The sequence below is a fragment of the Thalassophryne amazonica genome, chromosome 3 (genome assembly GCF_902500255.1).
Source record: "Thalassophryne amazonica chromosome 3, fThaAma1.1, whole genome shotgun sequence".
Lineage (NCBI taxonomy): Eukaryota > Metazoa > Chordata > Actinopteri > Batrachoidiformes > Batrachoididae > Thalassophryne > Thalassophryne amazonica.
Genome location: NC_047105.1, coordinates 17,098,357 through 17,121,513, shown reverse-complemented (window position 1 = coordinate 17,121,513; position 23,157 = coordinate 17,098,357). Strand labels below are relative to the sequence as shown.

The 23,157-nt window shown below is 40.0% G+C and overlaps 2 protein-coding genes across 4 annotated transcripts in view; one reads left to right on the top strand and one right to left on the bottom strand.

Moving 5' to 3' along the window:
* Nucleotides 1–20,989, bottom strand: part of LOC117506386 (E3 ubiquitin-protein ligase RNF123) — a 382,695-nt gene extending 361,706 nt beyond the window's left edge. For all 3 annotated transcript variants that reach the window (XM_034165893.1, XM_034165894.1, XM_034165895.1), the window contains exons 1-12: nucleotides 20,851–20,989; nucleotides 17,990–18,105; nucleotides 17,107–17,191; nucleotides 11,145–11,224; nucleotides 10,751–10,848; nucleotides 9,242–9,296; nucleotides 8,897–8,982; nucleotides 4,832–4,918; nucleotides 4,657–4,724; nucleotides 4,423–4,548; nucleotides 2,938–3,052; nucleotides 2,301–2,405 (exon numbers count right to left, since the gene is read on the bottom strand). In XM_034165893.1, the coding sequence (XP_034021784.1) occupies nucleotides 2,301–2,405; nucleotides 2,938–3,052; nucleotides 4,423–4,548; nucleotides 4,657–4,724; nucleotides 4,832–4,918; nucleotides 8,897–8,982; nucleotides 9,242–9,296; nucleotides 10,751–10,848; nucleotides 11,145–11,224; nucleotides 17,107–17,191; nucleotides 17,990–18,071 (987 nt within the window). In that variant the 5' untranslated portion in view covers nucleotides 18,072–18,105; nucleotides 20,851–20,989. The remainder of the gene's footprint in view (nucleotides 1–2,300; nucleotides 2,406–2,937; nucleotides 3,053–4,422; nucleotides 4,549–4,656; nucleotides 4,725–4,831; nucleotides 4,919–8,896; nucleotides 8,983–9,241; nucleotides 9,297–10,750; nucleotides 10,849–11,144; nucleotides 11,225–17,106; nucleotides 17,192–17,989; nucleotides 18,106–20,850) is intronic.
* Nucleotides 20,990–22,523: 1,534 nt separating this feature from the next.
* The window catches only part of aldh4a1 (aldehyde dehydrogenase 4 family, member A1), a 34,160-nt gene continuing 33,526 nt past the window's right edge, over nucleotides 22,524–23,157 (top strand). The window contains 1 exon segment of the mRNA XM_034167528.1: nucleotides 22,524–22,674. Within this exon segment, the coding sequence (XP_034023419.1) occupies nucleotides 22,634–22,674 (41 nt within the window). The 5' untranslated portion in view covers nucleotides 22,524–22,633.

Sequence of the window (23,157 nt, the reverse complement as noted above, 5' to 3'; positions counted from 1 at the left end):
TACACATATTCCATAAATACGGAGTAAAGAAACCAACTAAAATATTTAGATATTGATAACTGGGAAATGTAATACACTTCATTTAATTTAATAAATTTACTACTGGGGAGGTGATGGTCTAGTGGTTAAGTGTTGGGCTTCAGACCAGAGGATCCTCAGTTGAAAACCCAGCCAGACTGCAAAATTGCTCAGGGCCTTTGGGCAAGGTCCTTAATCTCCTAGTTGCTCCCAGTTTGTAGTGAGCACCTTGCACAGCAGCTCCCTGACATTGGTGTGTGAGTGTGTCTGTGTGTATGCAAGGCATCATTGTAAAGCGCTTTGAGCTTCTAATGACGATGGAAAAGTGCTATATAAATGCAATCCATCCCATAGTTCCATGGGATAAAAAAGCTTTTTAACCTACCATCCCTGGTTCTCGAGACCAGGCACCTAAGTGGCTCTACTCTACTCTTTTCTACTCTCCTATTTTACTCTTCCTTTTTAGATATACCTTTGTATACTGGCATAGTTCCACCTTAGAATTGGAATATAATATATAAGATATACCTTACTGAATTTTCATTTACTAAACCTTGTATTATAGGTATTTTATTTGAAGGATTTCAGATAGAGTGGAATTATCCATGAAGATTGTGCTAGCAGATAAATAATTCACAACTATGAAACCAAAAGACATGATACTGTGTTGGTTGAATCATTAGAAAAGTTACCTCCACTTCAAATTTTAAGGCAGCCAGGTCACTAAATTTAAGTCAAAATTTGGTTTTGTTGTGGGTCTTTTTTTTTTTTTTTTTTTTGCTTGTTTTTAAAGTATGGCGTACAAGAACTGACATAGATTTAATGTCTGGAACTTTTAGTCCATAGTATGGAAAAAGCAAACACACACACATTCTTTGAAGAACACCTTCTCAGAACCAGAGGCGAGTGTCCTGTCCTCTCCTTTCTCTGTACAAAATGTACAGAGGTGATTTGATGTGGGGAAATAAACCATACCGGAGATTAGTTTGCATGAGACGCTAATTTAATGGTGGGTGAGGGGCTGGGGTGAGGGTCCTGCTGGCTGTGTTGGTGGAGTCTCGGGTGTTGGGGGAGTCTCATATGCTTCCCAGCAGGGGGTTTTGGTCCCGCCCCTTGTCTGGGGGCCGGATCTCATCCTCGTTGGCTCAATGGTCCCTGGCCAGGCTTGGGGTTTGGTCGTGCTGGTCCCCGTCGCCGCTCGCACCTCCCTTGGGGGGCCGTGGCCCGGGTGATGTGGTTCGGAGGTGCCCCCTTTTGTGGGCCTACGCTGGCGCCCTGTGTGCTTCCCCTGGTGTGTGAGGTTGCTTCCCGTGCCTCCGTGAGGGGGGTGCGGTGTGGAGGTGCCTTTTGGCTCTGCCTGGGCCGTTCCCCTGACAGTTCATCGGGCTGCCACGGTGGCCCTGGTGGGTGCACTTCCTGGCCCTGTGCCCTTCTATTGTCCTTTTTCTCCTTGCATCTCCTGGGGCCCTGCATGCTGGACCCATTTTCGTCTGTTGCACGCAATCACCCGTATGGCTTCTGGCATGCCAGAGTGGTCCATGTCATATGGTAAGGTTCTGTACTTTTGTCTACAGTAGTGATCAAATATTTAGCTGTGATCTGGGTCTCTGTGCGTGGATGGTTGTGTGTTTGTGGCCACCAACTCAATTCGGTTTTGGGTGCTCTCAAGGGGATCAAGACTCTGGTGTCCTAGATTAGGGTATGGATGCTCATTAACAAGACAGACTGTTGCTGTCATTGTTTATTCATGTGTGGTTGTTTGTCCTGGTATGTTGTATGGTTGGGGTCCCGTCTTTGTGTCTCACTTTTCATCACTTCACGGTTGTTGCTGTCGCCACTTGTCTTTCGTTCTGGTCTGTGTTCATGTTGTTTTGGTGGTCGGCCCTTCCTGATAGAAATTGTCTGTTGACTTTGAGTAGAATGCTCCTGGCTGATCAGAAAGGGCGGATGGGGGTCACACACGCACACCACGTTCCCACACACACTACATACTATCTATCTTGCAAGAACAAACTGCATATATGTGTATTTATGTATATAAATAGTTCTGCCAGAATGGTATTTACCATCACTATATATGCAGACAGGGGGGGGGAAAAAATGGTGTTAGATGACAGAAAGTGACAGAAGGGCCAGTAAGACTGACTGTTTGAGGAAAACCTGGAGATAAACACCTTTCACTTTGTTAAATTGTGTGCACCGTGCATCATGGCCACTGTGCAAAAGTACAAAAACAGTTTAAGCAAACAAACAAAAGTAACAGAAGAGATAATTGATTTCACCATGAGTGGAGCAAAGTGGTTGAGGATGTGAGCCAGTGTGATCAGAACTGTGGGTTCTCCATGAAGCTGCCATACTGCACAGTCCTTCTCCACCAACCTCTCCTCCTGCAGCATGCACACAAGGCCAACAAGTTATCTTTGAATAGAAAAACAAAGACGTGCAACACAAAGCACAACTGTTCATTGCAACAGACTTTGAATGGAGGGAAAAAAAAAAACACATCCCTTGAAGACGCAAATATAATTAAGTCTGATTTTTATCCCTGCAGGAAGCAGAAATAAAAATCTGTTAAAACTATCCAAAGGCTGGGGAGAAACCGAATAGGCTGGCTGTGCATAAAGCTCTTGTGTAGACCATGTTATTATCTTCTGCAACCAGAAAAGTGCAATTAATCTGAAACAGTTTTGATTTAATGGCTGCCAGTTGGGCTTATCTATATTGCACTCTCTCTCACACACACACACAAAATATAGAGCTGCATGAAGTCAACAAAGACAACAAGCAATTTACAAAAAAAAATAAAGATCATATGAAAACAAATCATGCCCAGTAATAATTATGAACAAATTGTCATGTGTGCGATTTTTCATAATCTGTGTTTAAATGTTAAAAGGCACCACCTGCGACCTGTTGTACCTGTGTATCTACAGCAGTGGAGAGGACATTCTTGATGTAGCCCAGGAGTTTTTGTGCTTTCATCAAGTCTGCAGTTGGAGGATTCTGGAGGGGCAGGTAGCCATCCACAGGGTATGTGAATACATAAAGGTTAAAGATGAACACTGCACATTTTGGGAAGACTGTCATGATCACAAACTGAGCTTTTTGCATTACCGACAACTTACATGTAAAACAATAGGATCTTTGAATTAGTGTGTTGCTCAAAGCAAAATGTAAAAATGGACTTTGCAGTGAAAGCCTCTCTTAGGAAGGCTCAGTAAGTACCAATATCAGATCTTCAATTATGCAGCTCAGGTTGGTTCAGCATTTTATAGATGTTACAAAAATTGAAATTAAAACTGAAAAATATCAGACCCAAACTGAACATCAGGAAATATGCATTCACAGTCCGTTCAACAAACACCTGGAACAACCTACTGGAACACGTTGTGAGTGCACCAACCCTCAACAGCTTTAAAAAGCACCTTGACAAACACTGGAGACATATACCACTGCAAAACCACTATGAGGAGCCGCTCAACCCCAGGGACACCAGGAACAGAACTCGTCCAGACTCAGACAACAAGTGGGAAGAAGCAGAGGATCCATGAGAGCCTAACATTGGAAATCCCCATAGACTGCATAGGTAGGTAAGAAATATATATTTTAATGCATATAATGAAAAATGTAAATAGATGTCATCATGAAAATCACACATCAGTCAACTGAACCATTTGTCAGGATTTTAAAGTCCATGACACATGACATGAACAAGATTAGAAAGTTATGTTCTTGGACTATAGCCAGGCTGAGGTCAGAAAACACAAAATTCTTTATCCATGAAAACATTCAGAAGTGTTTTGTGTTCTCAAAGTTCTCCTTGTGAAAAAACTGTCAAAAGTAAAATGGAGTAGAAATATTTGCCAGGAAAACATCAAAGACTCTGGCCCCACTTCACACAGCACTCACACTACTCGTCTAAGATCCCACAGCAACCCAAATTAAATGCTCTGCAATAATCACCATAAGCTACACTGAACCCCTGCCGACGTTTGTGTTCAACAGGTTTCCTCAGAACTAGGAAGTGGTTGATGGCTTACTTCTTAGGTGTGAATCCAGACTGCTACCATTGCTGAACAGCAAGCAGCTGGCTCTGAATCTTGTTAAGAACAACCTCTGCAAGTACCAAAGCCTGGCATGGAACACTATAATAATCCAGGTGACCATGTTCCAGACTGGGACAACAAGTCCTTTCTTCTAGTTTCTATGGGGTGAATGGGGTGACACTTGTCTCCCAAATGGATGTAGAGATTGCTTGCAAAGCTGGCAGAACAGGAGCTCAGCCCTCATACCACAGATACTCGCACCTTTCCACACACGAAAACACAATGTAAAAGTACAAACAACAAAAGAAAACACTGAACACAAAATATTTCTTTGTATGTCTTCAACTGAAAAGGATATCTGAGCGGTCTGCTGCCAAAGTTGAAAGCCACAGATTCTTTGAAGGACAGGCTGATGGCAGGAAAATAAGCTATGCCTGGGCCCATCTTAATGTTGGTGAAAGCTGTGCCCAGAGATTGACCATTCCTGGGAAAAAGAAAAAAAAAAATCAAGAAAGCATAAAGACACACTGGATAAATATCTCACTGTAACAAAGTTAGTGTCAAAAACTGATGCAACAATTTGATAACTTACAAACAGAATGTTATGGTTCCCTCATCCAGGTCAATCAGACAGCTGACAATATCTCCAGCTGCCCATGACTGCAAGAAAAGAAAGTGTTCTGAAGTCTCATTGAATAAGTAGTTTATGAAAAATAGACTATACAGACCATCTCCATTTTCAATTAAGTGCATGTATTGTTTTTCACCTTTCCATAGTTAGTGGTGGTCACATTCCACTTTCGCACTCTGTTTCCATCGTAGGCGTATGAGTCCGGAGTATCACCCACACCCTCCTGAGAGGCCAAAAGCAAAAAGATAACTGTATTGCATGTACAATGATATCCTGTATTTCAACTTTTCTCAGTATATCTGTTAAATTGTTGGGATTACTGTAAAATACGTATATAGTGGCTTTTCACTGTATTTGTAAAATGTTTTGGTGAAACCTGGAATACAAACAACTACATTTTGGGTCAGTCCCATAAAAAGAAAGGGACCTATGTGTGCGGGGTTGTGCTAAGATTGAACAATGGGATGTGCTGAGAATCAGCAAAGAGGTGTATTCCATATCGTCCTCCTTAAAGAACTGAGCCAGGCTCAAACATTTCATTTTCACAACTGTATTGTTTATTAAGTTTGACTCGCACCCTGGTTGGGGTTTTACCTTTGTACCCCCACATTTTTTATTATTAATTCAGACCTGAAAACACAATCACACAAGCACAGAAAACATGTCACAGGTCATAATGACCACTAATTGTCTGCAAGCTGACTTGAGACTTAACTTGGGACTTGCTGAATGATGACTTGAGAATGAACTGACAGTGACTTCGTTCAACCTCTGGTTCATATTCAAGTTGCAAACAACCACTGATGCCGTTCACAGACTGAAATTGATGAGTGGGTGTTGTACGATAAGGTGTACGACACACAAGTTGAAATCGAAAATAAAATTTAGACACCATTAAATCTGACCCGTTTTGAAGGAGAGCACTTGTTACCATGAAAGAAAATTTGGACTGATATGTTTCAAATTGGTCTCATTCATTTTGCATTTGCTTTAAGTCCTGGTCCCACCGAATAAAGAAGGATGAATAATGAGCCACATAGCATGTTTTTTTTTTGGTATCGAGGGAGAATAGTGGCTCCTAGAGGCAGAATATTCGGCTTATAAGGCTCATCTTTGAGTATGGCACTAATTTCAAAATTTAGCAACAACAGCGTGGGGCAGTTTGTGTGTGAGGTACTACGAGGACAAACGAGGATTTTAGAGACATGTCTGTAGTGAGGACGAGGCTGTTAAAAGCCCATTATCCGAGCACCTGGCAGCTATGAGGACAGAACAGGCTATTTTGGCTCAGCCCTGTCGCACACTACAATCCCACCTGCTTTGTGCACCGGACACTATAGTGAGGAAAATAAATATTTGAACACCCTGTGATTTTGCAAGTTCTCCCACTTAGAAATCATGGAGGGGTCTGAAATTTTCATCTTAGGTGCATGTCCACTGTGAGAGACAATCTACAAAAAAAAAAAATCCGGAAATCACAATGTATGATTTTATAATAATTTATTTGTATGTTACTGCTGCAAATAAGTATTTGAACACCTCTGAAAATCAATGTTAATATTTGGTACAGTAGCCTTTGTTTGCAAATACAGAGGTCAAATGTCTCCTGTAGTTTTTCACCAGGTTTGCACACAGTGCAGCAGGGATTTTGGTCCACTCCTCCATACACATCTTCTCTAGATCTTTCAGGTTTGGAGTTTCAGCTCTCTCCAAAGATTTTCTATTGAGTTCAGGTCTGGAGACTGGCCAGGCCACTCCAGGACCTTGAAATGCTTCTTACGGAGCCCCTCCTTAGTTGCCCTGTGTGTTTGGGGTCATTGTCACGCTGGAAGACCCAGCCATGACCCATCTTCAATGCTCTTACTGAGGGAAGGAGGTTCTTTGCCAAAATCTCGCAATACCCCATCCATCCTCCATTCAATACGGTGCAGTCGTCCTGTCCCCTTTGCAGAAGAGCACCCCCAGAGTATGATGTTTCCACCCCCATGCTTCACGGTTGGGATGGTTTTCTTGGGGTTGTTCTCATCCTCTAAACATGGTAAGTGGAGTTGATTCAAAAAAGCTCTATTTTGGTCTCATCTGACCACATGACCTTCTCCCATGCCTCCTTTGGATCATCCAGATGGTCACTGGTGAACTTCAAACGGGCCTGGACATGTGCTGGCTTGAGCAGGGGGACCTTGCTGCCCTGCAGGATTTTAAACCATGACAGCATCATGTGTTACTAATGTAATCTTTGTGACTGTGGTCCCAGCTCTCTTCAGGTCATTGACCAGGTCCTCCTGTGTAGTTCTGGGCTTTCTCAGAATCATCCGCACACCACAAAATGAGATCTTGCATGGAGTCCCAGACCGAGGGAGATTGATAGTCATCTTGTGTTTCTTCCACTTTCTAATAAATAATCATAACAGTTGTTGTCTTCTACCAAGCTACTTGCCTGTTGTCCTGTAGTCCATCCCAACCTTGTGCAGGTCTACAGTTTTGTCCCTGGTGTCCTTAGACAGCTCTTTGGTCTTGGCTATGGTGGACAGGTTGGAGTGTGATTGATTGAGTGTGTGAACAGGTGTCTATTATACAGGTAACAAGTTCAAACAGGTGCAGTTAATACAGGTAAAGAGTGCAGAATAAGAGGGCTTCTTAAAGAAAAATTAACAGGTCTGTGTGGGCCAGAATTCTTGCTGGTTGGTAGGTGTTCAAATACTTATTTGCAGCAGTAACATTCAAATAAATTATTAAAAAAAAAAAAAAAATCATACATTGTGATTTCTGGATTTTTTTTTTTAGATTATGTCTGTCACAGTGGACATGCACCTAAGATGAAAATTTCAGACCCCTCCATGATTTCTAAGTGGGAGAACTTGCAAAACCGCAGGGTGTTCAAATACTTATTTTCCTTTGTAGCAGATTGATCATTTTCTGTCAGTTTGGATGTTGAAAACACCTCTAATCGCTTCTGGAATCACTGAGGACATTTGGAGCTTTTTTCCCCTCTGTCTCGTGCGCTGAGGTGGAGAACATATTTGGAACAGCCTAAAAGGTAATTATTTGTAATGTTTATAATGTAATAGCTTGGTAAAACAGTTGCATGTTTGTTCCTTCTTATAAGCAGCTATAAAAGTGTGTTTATGATAGATTTAACATCTTATAATGGATCAGATGAACGCCACTGTGTGTGCACTGGTGCAATCACTCGCACTCAAGACAAGCATTTACGCAGAATGCGAGCGCGCAGAAGAGCAATTTTGCAGACAATAACAGACAAACACAAAGTTAAAAGCTGGACCACAGGTGTCAAAATGAGTGTAAGCCACGGAAGAAATAAAGCCAGCGAAAAGAAGCACAGAGGTGACTGTCCAGGAACCCATGGTTCTGTTATAGCTGGTATGGTTATGGATGTATTTTGTGTTGTGGTTTTTGTTTTTTGTTTTTTTTGGGGGGGACCACACAGTTGTGGGTGTATATAATTCAAGCAGCCACCTCATTGTGGTGTCTTTTTTGGTCACAAAGAGCTGAGTGAACATGCAGAACTGCTGCATTTAATGACTCTGGAGCACTGGTGAACTGCAGCCTGACACACGGCTGCGAAGACCAGTGGGACTGTGCAGCAGCATCTTTTTTGGACTGCGTTTAAAAAAATGTGACAACGTCTTGAATGGATGCTGTGAATTGAAAACCCACACTTTAAAAGGGACCAAGTGTGGGACGGCTGGAGGGTTGGCCAAAACCCATGCCTAAACCTGCACCAACGTCACGTTACATGGCGCTACATGGATCATATGTGGCTTGACGTGGATCATATGCGGTGACACAAGCCATTCGAGGCTGGACAGGGCTCAAATGACAGGTCAGTCGTGGCTCATTAGAGGCCAATACCTGGCACATGCGAGGTAGAGAGAGGCTTATAGAGGCTTCTTTATAGCGGATACGTCACAGATTTATACGTGGATTATTCTTTGTTAATCACTGACAAATCCATACGTGGCTCATTATTCGTGGCTTTATTTGCTGGGACGAAGGGCTTTCGGGAACTTCTTAATATAGCATTAATACTAGAAAGATGCAAACTCCCTTTGAGAATGCTGTATTGGGGCCACAAAAAAATTCCTAGACTACATGTATCCTGGAGGAAACCACCCGATCAACAGTGCAGTATATGGACACTCTCTTTCAAACATTTTCTCTCTGAGCGCACTTAGCATACCTCTTGGTTGAAGCGACAGTTTAGGGTACACCACCCTATTTGCATCAGACCCTGGGATGAGATTAGCACCTCATATGCCCATTTCCCTGTGGAAAGAATGAAAACTCACAATCAGAAAAAGCCTTAATGGACATAATAATCACATCTATGTTCGATTAAACAAATCACAGCCACATCACAAAATAAAAGATAGCATAAAACACTTGCATTGCTGTAAAGACACAAAAACCTTTAAGAGAGAAGATGCTGTGCAATCACCACAAGCTCCATTTACATTTTCTAATAACAAATTACAACTGTATAACTACATGGTAAATTTGCTTGACTTCTTTTGGAAGCATTTACCTTTATAAACACATGTTGTAGCTCTGATGGAACTGAAGTTGCTGTGACCAATAACCTAAAAATATTAAGAGGTACAATTAAAAATACGGTATTGTGAAGAACTGGAAAAAAATAAATATTATATGTGCAGCAAAAAGGAAATGGGAATAAAAGAGGTTTAACAGTTATGCGCTGCAGAGCTCAACAACGAGGTTCCAGTAAAAATCCAACTGACGTAGGGATTTACATTATTGGCTAGCCATCCAAAATAGACTCACTAAAGCCCCTTTTACACCGGGCCTATGTAGAGTTGCGTAATGCAGCATGCCGACTACGCAGAGTTTATGCCGTCTTACGCGGCAGTACACTGAGGGATGCAAAGGGGTCCACATAATGGATGCAAAATTTGCAGAATTTGCTTCCATTACAGAGTAAAGGGGGCCTCTGAAAGTTGCAGTGTGGCAAGCCATTCTGGCTGTAGGATGCCACCTGGTGACCAAATAGGAACTAAACTGCAAAAAAAATAAACAAGGTTTGGTTCTTATGAAAAATATACAAATATGTGACGAGAATAGGACAAATGGTTCATGACATACATGGTTATTTGAAAGTGTTTACTTTTTCCAAATTCTGCAAGTTTCATGAAAATCGGAGGAAGTTGCCAATTTACCACATTTGGCCTCTTTGTGAAGTGGCCCAAAAAAACTCGTGCAAAAAGGGTCAATACCAAAACCAGCCACAAAATCTCTTTACCACTGAAACTAGAGATGCTGAGTGACAATATGAGCCATATTTCATCACTTTTGACTTAGGACGCATGGGGAAATCACTGTGCGAAAAAGTGGTTATTTCACATTTTGGCAGCAAAAGGCGCCCCCTATACTTGTGCACGCTAAGTCAGCCGCCAAAATTTTAAGAGGTCCTAGTAAATAGGTAAGAGGTCCTAATCTATCATCACATGCATAAAAGACCTTGGCTGATGAAGGGCGCAGGCCACACCGCCCCTGTGAAAATGTGCACAATTACAAAAAATAGCGATTTGCAGCACAATTACAAAAAATAGCGATTTGCAGCGTCCCCTATGGTCTGCAGCCTGAGTCAGCCGCCAAAATTTTCATGTTTTTGGAGAGTCCATACCTGATAGACTAACACAAATGAAAATCAATTTGGCGCACTCAGGGCACATTCGAAAGTATGAGTATTCGAAAACCTAAATTTTGTGATTTTGCCATTTTGACTCCAAATTTCCAGGACCCCCGAAAAAAAAAAAAAAAAAAAAGCAGACTCTATGAAGGATAAAAAAAAAAAAAAATGTGATTTTTATTTGTTTCTAACATATATCTCCCCATAAAAAATTTGGGACAAATCTGAAGGGGTCATAAATTACCACCTGCCTGACTCTTAGAAATACTGGCTCTTAAAATACGTATATATTCGATGAATTAGAGAAAACTGTGGGATATGCAATCAATACAGCACTTCTATGGGACTTGGGTGAATGGTTGAAATAAATCATGAATAACACCATACCCCGAGTAGATCATCATCTACAAAAAGAAGCCCTTCAAAGCCACTGGTATGATCCAAAACAACGGGCTGGGGGCCCAAACGACCTTCAACAGGCTGATCTGGACAAACAGAAATACAACAAACATTGGAAAGCAGTACTGAAAGTCAAGAGAAAAAAAAATACCAAAATACCACTACTGCTGTTATTTTTGACCTAGAGGCTTCACTAAATCATGAGAGGCATCACAATCAATCCACCACAGCCTAGAATCTGCCATGGTCTAAAGATGCTTTCAGGCTGAAAATGAAATAACTGCTGGAATGTTTCTTTTATGTATTTGTTGTTGCTACATTCTGCCTAAGAAGAAAATGTTAAAAACAGTTCTCCAACAACATACTGTGGACTGGCTCATACCTCTGCTCTCCTCAGTAGGTTCTCCCTCAGACAGCAATCCTTCCAGGTGGGCCCCAAGATCCTGGAAACCGAGAGGCTTTCTGCACATAAATAGGCAGAAGTGGAACAAAGATGGAAGGGTTAACAAAAAAAGACAAATTAGTATACGATATATATAAAAAAAAAAAAAAATTGTTTTCTATTCAGACATTTTCTTGATTCTCTTGATGGTAAGGTTCCATGAAAACAGATCAAACACAGGCTCAAATCTAACAAGTGCAAATGCAATGTAAAAATGTCAGGCAGAATGTGCAGGATGTGGAAACTAGATCCTCAAGAAATGTCTTGAACATTTCAAGTGATATTATTCCATCTTTTTGATTTTATATAATGAAACCTGACAGGAGTGCAGAGTGATTTAAACTATGATTCATACCAAACCATGAGGGAGGTAGATGCTACACACAGAGGTGGATATAGAGAAGCTAGAGTGCGTACCCCCTATACTGCTAACATAACCCTGCTGTGCCTAAATGGGGGCAGGGTTGCCATTACGAAAGAGGGCAAAAAGGACACAAAGTACCCAGATGTACAATACAGTGTGCGTGTTGAGTGAATGCGGAATTACCGAAAGCAATCACTACAACACGGACTGTAAATAAAATAGCGGGGCTTCGGGATCATAACACCCGGGCATAACACTGAATAAACACACACTCGCAACTCTATCATCGCTAAACACAGCACAGAGCATCATGCAATGTAAATAAATCCATGGATAAATTCTCGTGATATCGTTGTCCCAAGATACTAACGACATTAAATTTCCAGCTTGGCACAAAATAATGCTCACTGCACACTTTGGAGTTGACTGAGGGATTAAAGAGAGTGAATGCATACATGCATTTAAGTAAAATTCACACGGAGTATAACACAACTGGTTGCAATATCCTAATCCCTGGTTTCCAGCGGTTACAACACTCGATGCAGGCACATAAATACAGCATTCTGGGTGATATTTTCTGTGTGAAAACATGACAGCGTCATCACACCGTGTCACTTGTAGCACTGAACTGTGCAACTTTTTTGCCATCTTTGGTAATGGCAGCGCATGCTACTTGACAGCACACGGTCAGGCGTAACTCTACCCTTCAGTTTCGCTATATGTAACTCTATGATGTTACACCCCTAAAATACAAATATTATATACAACTCCAATTCCAATGAAGTTGGGACGTTGTGTGAAATGTAAATAAAAACATAATACAATGATTTGCAAATCCTCCTCAACCTATATTCATTTGAATACACCACAAAGACAAGATATTTAATGCTCAAACTGATAGACTTTTCTGTCCAAATATTTGCTCATTTTAAAATGGATGTTAGCAACACATTTCAAAAAAGCTGGGACAGGGGTAACAAAAGACTGGGAAAGTTGATGAATGCTCAAAGAACACCTGTTTGGAACATTCCACAGGTGAACAGGTTATTTGGAAACAGGTGAGTGTCATGACTGGGTATAAAGGAGCATCCTCAAAAGGCCCATCTGTTCACAAGCAAAGATGGGGCGGGGATCAACATTTTGTGAACAACTGCGTGAAAAAAATAGTCCCAGTTTAAGAACAATGTTTCTCAACATTCAATTGCAAGGAATTTAGTGATTCCATCATCTACGGTCCATAATATAATCAGAAGATTCAGAGAATCTGGAGAACTTTCTACACGTATACGGCAAGGCCAGAACCCAACACTGAATGCCGGTGACCTTCAATCCCTCAGGCGGCACTGCATAAAAACCGACATCATTGTGTAAAGGATCTTACCGCGTGGGCTCAGGAACACTTCAGAAAACCATTGTCGGTTAACACAGTTCGTCGCTACATCTACAAGTGCAAGTTAAAACTCTACCATGCAAAGCGAAAGCCATACATCAGCAACATCCAGAAACGCCGCCGCCTTCTCTGGGCCTGAGCTCATTTGAAATGGACAGACGCAAAGTGGAAAAGTGTGCTGTGGTCTGATGAGTCTACATTTCAAATTGTTTTTGGAAATCATGGATGTCATGTCCTCTGGGCAAAAGAGGAAAAAGACCATCCAGACTGTTACCAGTGCAAAGTTCAAAAGCCAGCATCTGTGATGGTATGGGGGTGTGTTAGTGCCCATGGCATGGGAAACTTAAACATCTGTGATGGCACCATCAATGCTGAAAGCTACATCCAGGTTTTGGAGCAACACATGCTGCCATCCAAGCAACATCTCTTTCAAGGATGTCCCTGCTTATTTCAGCGAGACAATGCCAAGCCACATTCTGCACATGTTACAACAGCGTGGCTTCGTAATAAAAGTGTGCAGGTACTAGACTGGCCTGTCTGCAGTCCAGACCTGTCGCCCACTGAAAATGCGTGGCACATTATGAAGCGCAAAATACGACAACGGAGACCCCAGACTGTTGAACAACTGAAGTCATACATCAAAGCAGGAATGGTAAAGAATTCCACCTACAAAGCTTCAACAATTAGTGTTTCAGTTCCCAAACACTTATTGAGTGTTGTTAGAAGGAAAGGTGATGAAACACAGTGGTAAACATACCACTGTCCAAGGTTTTTTGAAACGTGTTGCAGGCATGCATTTCAAAATGAGCAAATATTTGCACAAAAACAATAAAGTTTATCAGTTTGAACATTAAATATCTTGTCTTTGTGGTGTATTCAATTGAATATAGGTTGAAGAGGATTTGCAAATCATTGTATATTCTGTTTTTATTCACATTTTACACAACGTCCCAACTTCATTGGAATTGGGGTTGTAAATATTTTATATATCATCTACTGTTTTGAAAGAACAGAGAAGGCGGCGGCATTTCTGGATGTTGTGATGTATGGCTTTCACTTTGCATGGTGGAGTTTTAACTTGCACTTGTCGATGTAGCGACAAACTGTGTTAACTGACAATGGTTTTCTGAAGTGTTCCTGAACCCATGCGGTAAGATCCTTTACACAATGATATTGGTTGTTAATGCAGTGCCGCTTGAGGGATCAAAGGTCACAGGCATTCAGTGTTGGCTTTCGGCCTTGCTGCTTACGTGTAGAACGTTCTCCAGATTCTCTGAATCTTCTGATTATATTATAACATTCATCAACTTTCCCAGTCTTTTGTTGCCCTGTCCCAACTTTTTTGAAATGTGTTGCAGGCATCCATTTCAAAATGAGAAAATATTTTCACAAAAACATCAACATTTATCAGTTTGAACATTAAATATCTTGTCTTTGTGGTGTATACAATTGAATATAGGTTGAAGATGATTTGCAAATCATTGTATTCTGTTTTATTTACATTTTACTCAACGTCCCAACTTCACTGGAATTGGGGTTGTAAATATTTTATATATCATCTACTGTTTTGAAAGAACAGCTAAAGGAGATGGCCATCCCACTGAATGGAGTCTGCTTGAGGTTTTTGACTGTTGTTGTTTGTCTTTCATTTACCCTGTTTTGTTCATGGTCACCACAGTGGATGCAATACAGACCCGGATGGGGATTTGGCATAAGTTTTAAACCAGATGCCATTCCTGACACAACTCCAGTTTTAACTGGAGAAACACACAGCCTCTGGTCTTCTCAAGAGGACTGCCATCCAAGTATTAATCAGAGCCCACTGTGGTTAACTTCTGAGATCTGATGGGACATCTTGACCTACAGTACAGTTTAAGGTGACTTCATATGTTTTGGTGCTATCTAAATAAACAAAATTAACTTATCTGCAATGCAGGCATCACTAGTTGTGGATTCACAATCAAATCTTACTTTTTAAAAGTTACAGAGAATCCCACTCAGGCTTTTGAGCAAGCACCTTAATCTCCATGTGGCTCCCAATGCTCAGTCTACCACCTTGCATAACACCATGCTGACAACGGTGTGCATATGTGTATATATGACACATATATAAGCGCTTTACAATAATGCCTCACATTCACCCCGATGTGAGGGTGCTGCCATACAAGGCGCTCACACACCGGGAGCAATAAATAAAAAGGGCTATATAAAGGCAGTCCATCCAATTACTACAGACATTCAGTTTAATATAGAAATTTATTTTGAACACCCCTATTCATTTAAAGAAATTATTGATTTCAACAAAATAAATCCATATAATACAGTGACTTAAGACTAACTACTGTTCAATGTGTTCATGAATGCATCTATCAATAGAACTGCTGGTAGAGGTAACATGAGCCTGCTCGGGTGAAGGAAAGGAGCCAGGGCCTTGAGATAATTTTAACATGACTCTAATTCAGAGTACACACAAATACACAAGTCTGTATATGCACAGAGTTAGAATTTTAGCATTCACAACCAAGCTATTAACCTATAATAGTAACTTAAGACCTCAGCAGCTCAAACCAAAAGACGTTATGAACATTTATAGTGAAAATCAATTTTCTGTTTCAAAATATCAAACTTGATACCGCTATGATAGATCTGTTTTGCTAAATCTGACTAAAAAAATTTTAAAAGGAGACTGTGGCTGCCAAACTTTGGAATGCTGTACAACCGCCTTAAACATTAATGAAGTGTTACAAAGAAAATTAAGACCAGCCAGTTCCGAGACTCAGGTTTTACTTAGGATTAATATGCTTTTTTTTTTCCATTTTAAAAACCTTTTGTTTTAATGTGAAACAATAAATTGAGTTCATGTGTAATGCATGTTTAATAAATACAACTAATACCTTTAAAAAGAGCACTGATAATACGTGAATGTGTGTCAAATGTACACTGATAGATAACTGTGAGATACAGGTATACATTTTTCCATATTCAATTAACAGAAATACTTTAGTGCAGCGGATAACTGAAAAAAAAATGCTTCAAATGGTGATGCAAGCACCAAATTTGGCATACATACTCCTTAGACATTACTCTTTTAAAAATGCCGGGTACCCACGTGAACTTTCAATAGGCGGCCAAGAAGGAGTCAATTGAAGTATTACACAGGGGTCAAAATTTAAAAATGCTCCAATCATATTGAAAGGTATTCCATATTATTTGTCTGATCATAAAGATTCCAAAATGTATAGTTTGGACTATCTGTGAATGAATGGTCTGGATTTATGGGGTAAAAACAGCAAGAGCACTGAGAAAGGTCAATTTCAGTTTGTATAGGGGTCAAAAGTTAAAGTTGCTCCAATTTTGGTAAAAAAAGTGGTGCAAATTACTGGTTGAGCTAATAGGATTAATAAATGGAATAGTTTTGACTGTGTTGCATGCTTGGTTTGCAAAGTAAAGGTTAAACAATATCAGCATCCATTGGATTCTACTACATGTGACATATGCTACCCTGTAACATGATAACTAAGCATGATACATGATGCAAACTATTCCTTTTTAAAACCGTATTCACCCAACTAATAATTTACATCACTTTTTACCAAAATTGGAGCAACTTTAACTTTTGACCCCTGTACAAATTGAAATTGACCTTTGTCACTATTCTTGCTGTTTTTACCCCATAACTCCGGAACATTCATTCACAGATAGTCCAAACTACACCTTTTGGGAATCTTTAAGATCAGACAAATAATATCTAATACCTTTCAATATGAATGGAGCATTTTTAAATTTTGACCCCTGTGTAATACTTCAATTGACTCCTTCTTGGCCGCCTATTGAAAGTTCACGTGGATACCCAGCATTTTTAAAAGAGTAGTGTCTAAGGAGTATGTGTGCCAAATTTGGTGCTTGCATCAACATTTGAAGGATCCCTCAGTAAATATTCACTTATCTGCTGCACTACTTTTGCATTTTATGTAACCACACCTCTGATGAATTTTATAATGGTGTTCAGCAAAATTTAATTTTTATATATAATGTAAAAGGCAAGTTACTGTAGCAAAATAACTAAAGTTGTCACCATTGCTGAATACCATAAAAAACTCTACTGTGGTGTGGTTACACTACACGTTACTGACAATTTTGCTTCCTACCTGAGGGACGCTAGTGCAGGACCTTGCTTGGTAGAAGGAAATACATGGTACAGGTAGTCACTTAGCAACTTCTCATTCACAATACCTGACAGAGGAAGAAAGGAAATGATAATGATGAAAAGCATCAGAAGGCTGATGCATACCCTGCATGTGCAACACATCACAATATTAATGTACAATATTAACAATCAATCACAAATAGTTTGCTGATCAATATATGTTTTAGTTAATCTATTTTGGCTTCTTGGTTGTTAAGATATACAAAAAAAAAAGCATTTTTCGGACCATGTTTTCCTTGACGTTTGACAAAACTATCCCAAAATCAAATCACCTCTAGAAATCTATCCAAGTAATATTCCCACCACGTTTGAAGGAAATCTGTCCAATCCATCTCGCTCAATGTGATAGCACATACTTGTAAACAGATTTCATGTCAGACTTTTTGTTTTCTTTTGGAATCAGCGGTGACAGATGTTATAGGAGTGCGGTGAAAACTAACCGCAGCAGGGAGAGATTGAAGCAGCACTGAGTGACTATACATGGTAGGGGGAGTGTACATTTCTCAGCGTAGCCTCCACCACATGAAGATCTCCCCATGAGCTATGCATGGCACATGGGCATGAAAACTCACAAAACACACCCAGACTCTGATCTGAGCTTTCAGACGAAAACGGATTTGCAAAAATGTATTTCAGGCTACATATGAATGATGCTTGAAATGGATGCGGAAAATTGATTTCACGCCACTTTTGACTGTTCAGACTAGCAACATGATCACCTTGAAATCGGATGTGCACATGCTGAGCAAAACTGCCACAATTCAAAGTATGATAAACAAGAGCTGCAAACAATACATCGTCACTATTGTCATTCCAGGCCATACCTGCTACTTTGGGTTTGTCTGTGTCTGAAGCCAGTCTGTAGTTGCGACGGGTCAGAGCAGTGTTCCCCACTTTCGAACTCATGCTGCCTGTCTGGAGGTACCCGGCCCATGCAGTGCTAAAGAACAAAGGACGGTTTTGATGTTAGTAATGTTACTGCACACTGAATTTGGGGACAATAAGGACAGCACTGTTCTCTTATGTTCATATATTCCCAGATTAAGAGTCACGTCAGCTGAGCTCAGGTAAAATCAGACTGCTCAGAATACCCAGGATGATGACTGCATATCCCAACATTACATTTGATTGCAGGATGACATATTTTTAATGATTAATCACTGCCTGAGCATGTTATAGTGAAGGTTGTGGTCAATTCCAAGCAGAAAGTTATTTGGAACCAAAAATTCAGCAAAAATCACAGAATGGCAACCGCAATCTAAGATTTGTTGTCAGCGTTATATACAAAGTTTGCTTTCAACTCATTTCAGTAAATTACACTCATCATCATGCTGTCAAATTTCATTTTAACAATTCCCCTACAAGGCTCAGTTTACTGAAGCATCCTGGATTCCACTGGCAAGTTAGGTGTCTTGACAGTGGTCTCTTACTGTTACAGGAAACCATCCGTTTATAATGAGACACCTTCTCCCACCATCACCACTATCCCTCACCTATAAATTTGTGTAGTTGGCCCCTAAAGCCACTGATTCCATCGCTTGTGACTACTTCCCCCAGAGAGAAGCAGTATTTTCAGACATTCAATCGTGCTTGTTATTTGAATATCTGCAAGTCGTGGTCCCTTGTTCTCTGCTGAAGACAACTGGTTCCCCCATCGAAAAAAAAAGGTGACTGGTTTCCAAACTTTTCAAACCACAAATAATCTAGTAGAACTCTGTTCTTTGAATGCTCAGACCAGTTCCCTTCAAATGTTTCTAAAAAGGTAAGTCAGGAAGGTCACATATCATACAGGTTGCTCTGCTTTGCACACCAAGACTGGTAATATCTCTTTACAAACAAGGGTGACACGCTTATAGACAATACTAGATATGTTGCAAAAACAAAAGGGTTGTGGTCTCTTTGTGGGTCTTTTTCATTACTGCAATTTTTGTTACATAACAATAGACAGATTACAGATAAAGCTCAAAAGACCAAAAAGACAAGACAAAAAAAGCCAAACACAAAAAGGCAACATGCTGGAGACAACACGCTCTTTTATACTCCCTTAGAGAAATATCATTTATACTCCCATGACACTAAAGGCTGAATGATCCTGAATCCCGACCGAATGAGAATTCGACCCACATTCGGGAAGTGTTGAGGAGCATTCGCAGCCTTCAGACAGCATTCTGAGCGAAGACTGAACAGTCAGGCGCAGTCGTGTGACCCCATCAACTGTTTTGCACATGTTTTTCTTGGGGGGTCACCTATGGACAGAAATATTACATCCCTAAGGCAAGTAGATTTGCTTCTAGGGCCTCCAGCGGGGTCAATTAATTTTCTTTCAAACATTGGACATCTTTAAAAACAATACTTGAAGTTGACCTCTCTCAAGACACCAAAGACTGCCCAGGTTAATTTTGATGAATAACAATGTAATAGGGGAGAGCGAGAGAGAGAGAGCGAGAGAGAGAGCGAGAGCGAGAGCGAGAGCGAGAATACTTGTATTTAGGTCCTACAAATTTAGGATTTTTCTGTCGGCCCAGAAACCTACACCATAAAAAGGAAAAAACCAGAGGGGTCACATCACCTTTAAATAGAAATTCACCTGAATTTTAAAATAAACACAAATAGAAAGAGATTTGTGGAGTTTCAAGTTAACTGTAATTTATTATTTTTTAAATACACGTGAACTTGAGACAGAAATAAAATAGGAAACGAAAACATATACATATATATATATATATATATATGTGTGTGTGTGTGTGTGTGTGTGTGTGTGTGTGTGTGTGTGTGTGTGTGTGTGTGTGTGTGTGTGTGTGTGTGTGAGAGTGAGAGAGATCTTGCGGGAATTGAAACCAAGACAAAAGAAATTTACACCACTGAGGTGTAAGTTAGGATTTGAACACTCCTATTTGCACCATTTATCTACACAATTGTAATGTATATTAGAAACATCTACTACCATGGTGCAAATTAGACTTTAATAGCCCCTTATTTGTACCATGATGGTGCAAATAAAGATTTGATAGTTCTCTGTTTACACCACTATATGGCGTAATAGCCAGTCCGGTGTTTTGCAATGTCTTTTGCAATGACATCAAAAACACTGCCACTGTGTCACTGCAAGTGTGTAGATGTCAAATTAAAAGGGCGATACCTGACACAAAAAGCAACCCAAAACGTCAACTCTAAAATTATTGAAAGAAGAGTCAGTAATGATGAAAGGATGAAAAGCATTATCTGGATATGTAAAAAAGAAATGTGCCTTGAAATGTTATTAACATAATTCTGAAAATCCTTTTGCCCTTTCGAACAAATATAGCCAAAAACCGCTGACATGTTTAGCTGTAATCAACTGGAATACAACACAAGAAAAACCTGTGTCAGATAAATACAGAAATAAACCGAGATTATCCCTTTAATGTTCACTGAGATAAGCTCGCCTGCAGAGTCAAGTCAAAGAAGTCACACCGTATATATGTAGATATACATATAGCCTACTAGGTCATGAATACAGTTTGGAAATGTGGCTACTAACATGTTGATAATACGTCTTAAAAAAAACAGTCAAACAACAGGACAGATTCAAAAAGTTTGTGTTGCTGCAGTGTGTTCTATGTCACTGCAGCTAACTGGCTAACAGTAGCTCAGGCACAGCAAAGCTAACGCTAGCTAAACAATGCGACATGACAACAGCACATACCCGTTCCTTCGACTTAAACGAGCGTCTCCTCCAGTTGCAACCGGCTAATATTGCAATTTAAACACTATATTTTTCAACACAGACGAGTGTCGTGAAGCAAAGACGCTAATTTCTCCCACAACAGCCCTCCGCGGTTTGTCAACACCTCCCACTTTACGGAGCATCAATTAGGACAAAAGAGTCTGTACTTAGCAAAAGGCGAAAGCAATATGTTACAAAAGGATTACTTGTAATCTTTGTTCGCACATTATTTATGGCACACGTACAGATGAAAAAAACAAAACAAATACAACTACAGACAATAAAAAAAATCAGGATAACCATCTTTGACATCAATCATCTCTTTTAAATAGGCGCCTGATCTCTATCGAAGTTATTGTTAAAACAAATATTATTGGTTAAAATGGCACCAAATTCATGACTTAGCATCACATAGAACCTCTTGCACCATTGGTCTACTCCAAACAGGAAGTCGGCCATTTTGAATTTTCTTGTCATTTTGGCTCGATTTCCACACATTGTATTTGAACAAACAACTCCTAGGGATTTTGTCCAATGCACTTCAAATTTCTATCAGATCATCTAGAGACTATACTGATCAAAAGTTATCAAAAGCTTTTTTCTATGTTGAAGGGTGTGGCCGCTATGGTGCCGTCATTTGTTGACCCTTCGCCATGGAGCATCAAGTCATGATAACTCTTTCATACTTTGTCTGATTGACTTGAAACTTCGCATGTATGATGACGGTCGGCCCCTGAACAGAAATCTCACTGGCCTGGGGAGGCGGTGGCATGGACACGAGGGCCCACATATGACTGCTTGCAGTCCTAGTTTTATTTCTTATTTTGTTTTTGATAGTATTGATAAAGCAGATGGTTACCCCTCTGAGTCTGGTCTGCTTGAGGTTTCTTCCTGTGATCAAAAAATGTGCTGAGGGCCGGTTAAGGTCAATGGCTTACCCTTGTGAAGTGCCTTGGGATGACTTATGTTGTGAATGGCACTATAAAAATACACAATTAACTGAACGCTGAATAGTGTAAGGAAACACAGTTGAATTTATTAAATCAAATTTGAAGTCTTTGTTCTCATTTTTACACAAATCTTGCATCTAATTCATGAGTAAACATATTAACTGAATTCATCCATTTAAATCACTTTATGTTTGTCAAGTTGAAATGACTGTTCTACAGTGAAAGTTTATATATATATATATATGAATGACATGTCATCTTTTACAACGCACACAATGAAAATGTTTTGTTTTTAAAGGTTGTTCGTTTTGTTTCTTAAAAAACATTCAACGTAACAACACACTGATCAAAAATAGAGCTTCCTTATTCTATTCCGGCGTCACAGAGTGAGATGATCTTTGATTGGAGGAGATTACTTTCCTCTTCGCTGATTGGACTGTTCCTGATCCGCCTGCAGCAGGTTTGATTTGACAGGGAGGAGGTTGCCTTAACGACTATATTTGTAATTTTAATCAGAAGCAAGGTGTTTAAAGTTTTAAGCATATATAATAATATTTATATTAAGTTAATGCTGTCGGTGTAAGTCTGAGTTACAGTTTGAACACTGACAGGAAATCGGTAATAATTAACACACCAACCACCCCCGTGAATAGATGGTGCTTTCCGGGTTGTCTTCTCCCCCCTCAGTCTGTGTGTGGATATCCTATCTTGAAAGTGATGCATTTTTAAAGGGTTTGTTCTTTTTGGTCATTTACCGAGTGGGTTCTGTCGTTTTTTGCTGCTGCTTTGTGTATGTGTCTTGCTGAGGAAACATGCTGCGTATGAGGGCGGCTGTCTGCCAGTTTTGGAGGGGGTAAGTGTTGACATGTTACAAGACGTTGTGACTTCTTTGACATGTTGTTAGCTCGTGCTAGCTGTGTTGTATTATTCCTTTCATGCATGAGTCAGTTTTGTCATAAAGTTACCAAGAGGTTTGTGTTTATTGTGTAACTATACGCTTCTTTGACTGGTGCAAGTTAATAATTACTATGTTATGTATTATGCACATTAGCTGCATTTTCTTCTTGTTTTTTTTTTTTTGGTTTTTTTTTTTTGCCATATAGCATGCCAAAAATATGGAAAGTAACTTCTGACAACTGAAAGTTAATAAGAGAAAAATGTTTGGTTAATCAGTCAGTTGACTGACAGAAAACAAATCACCTTGAGGCAGTGGTTTCGAGGAACTGGGGAGAAATTACTTTCATTTCAGTTTCTTTAATGATAGATAGATTAGATAATACAGTCAGGATCATAAAAAGTGTGACAGTAATTTTTTTATGAAAATAGTTATTTTCAT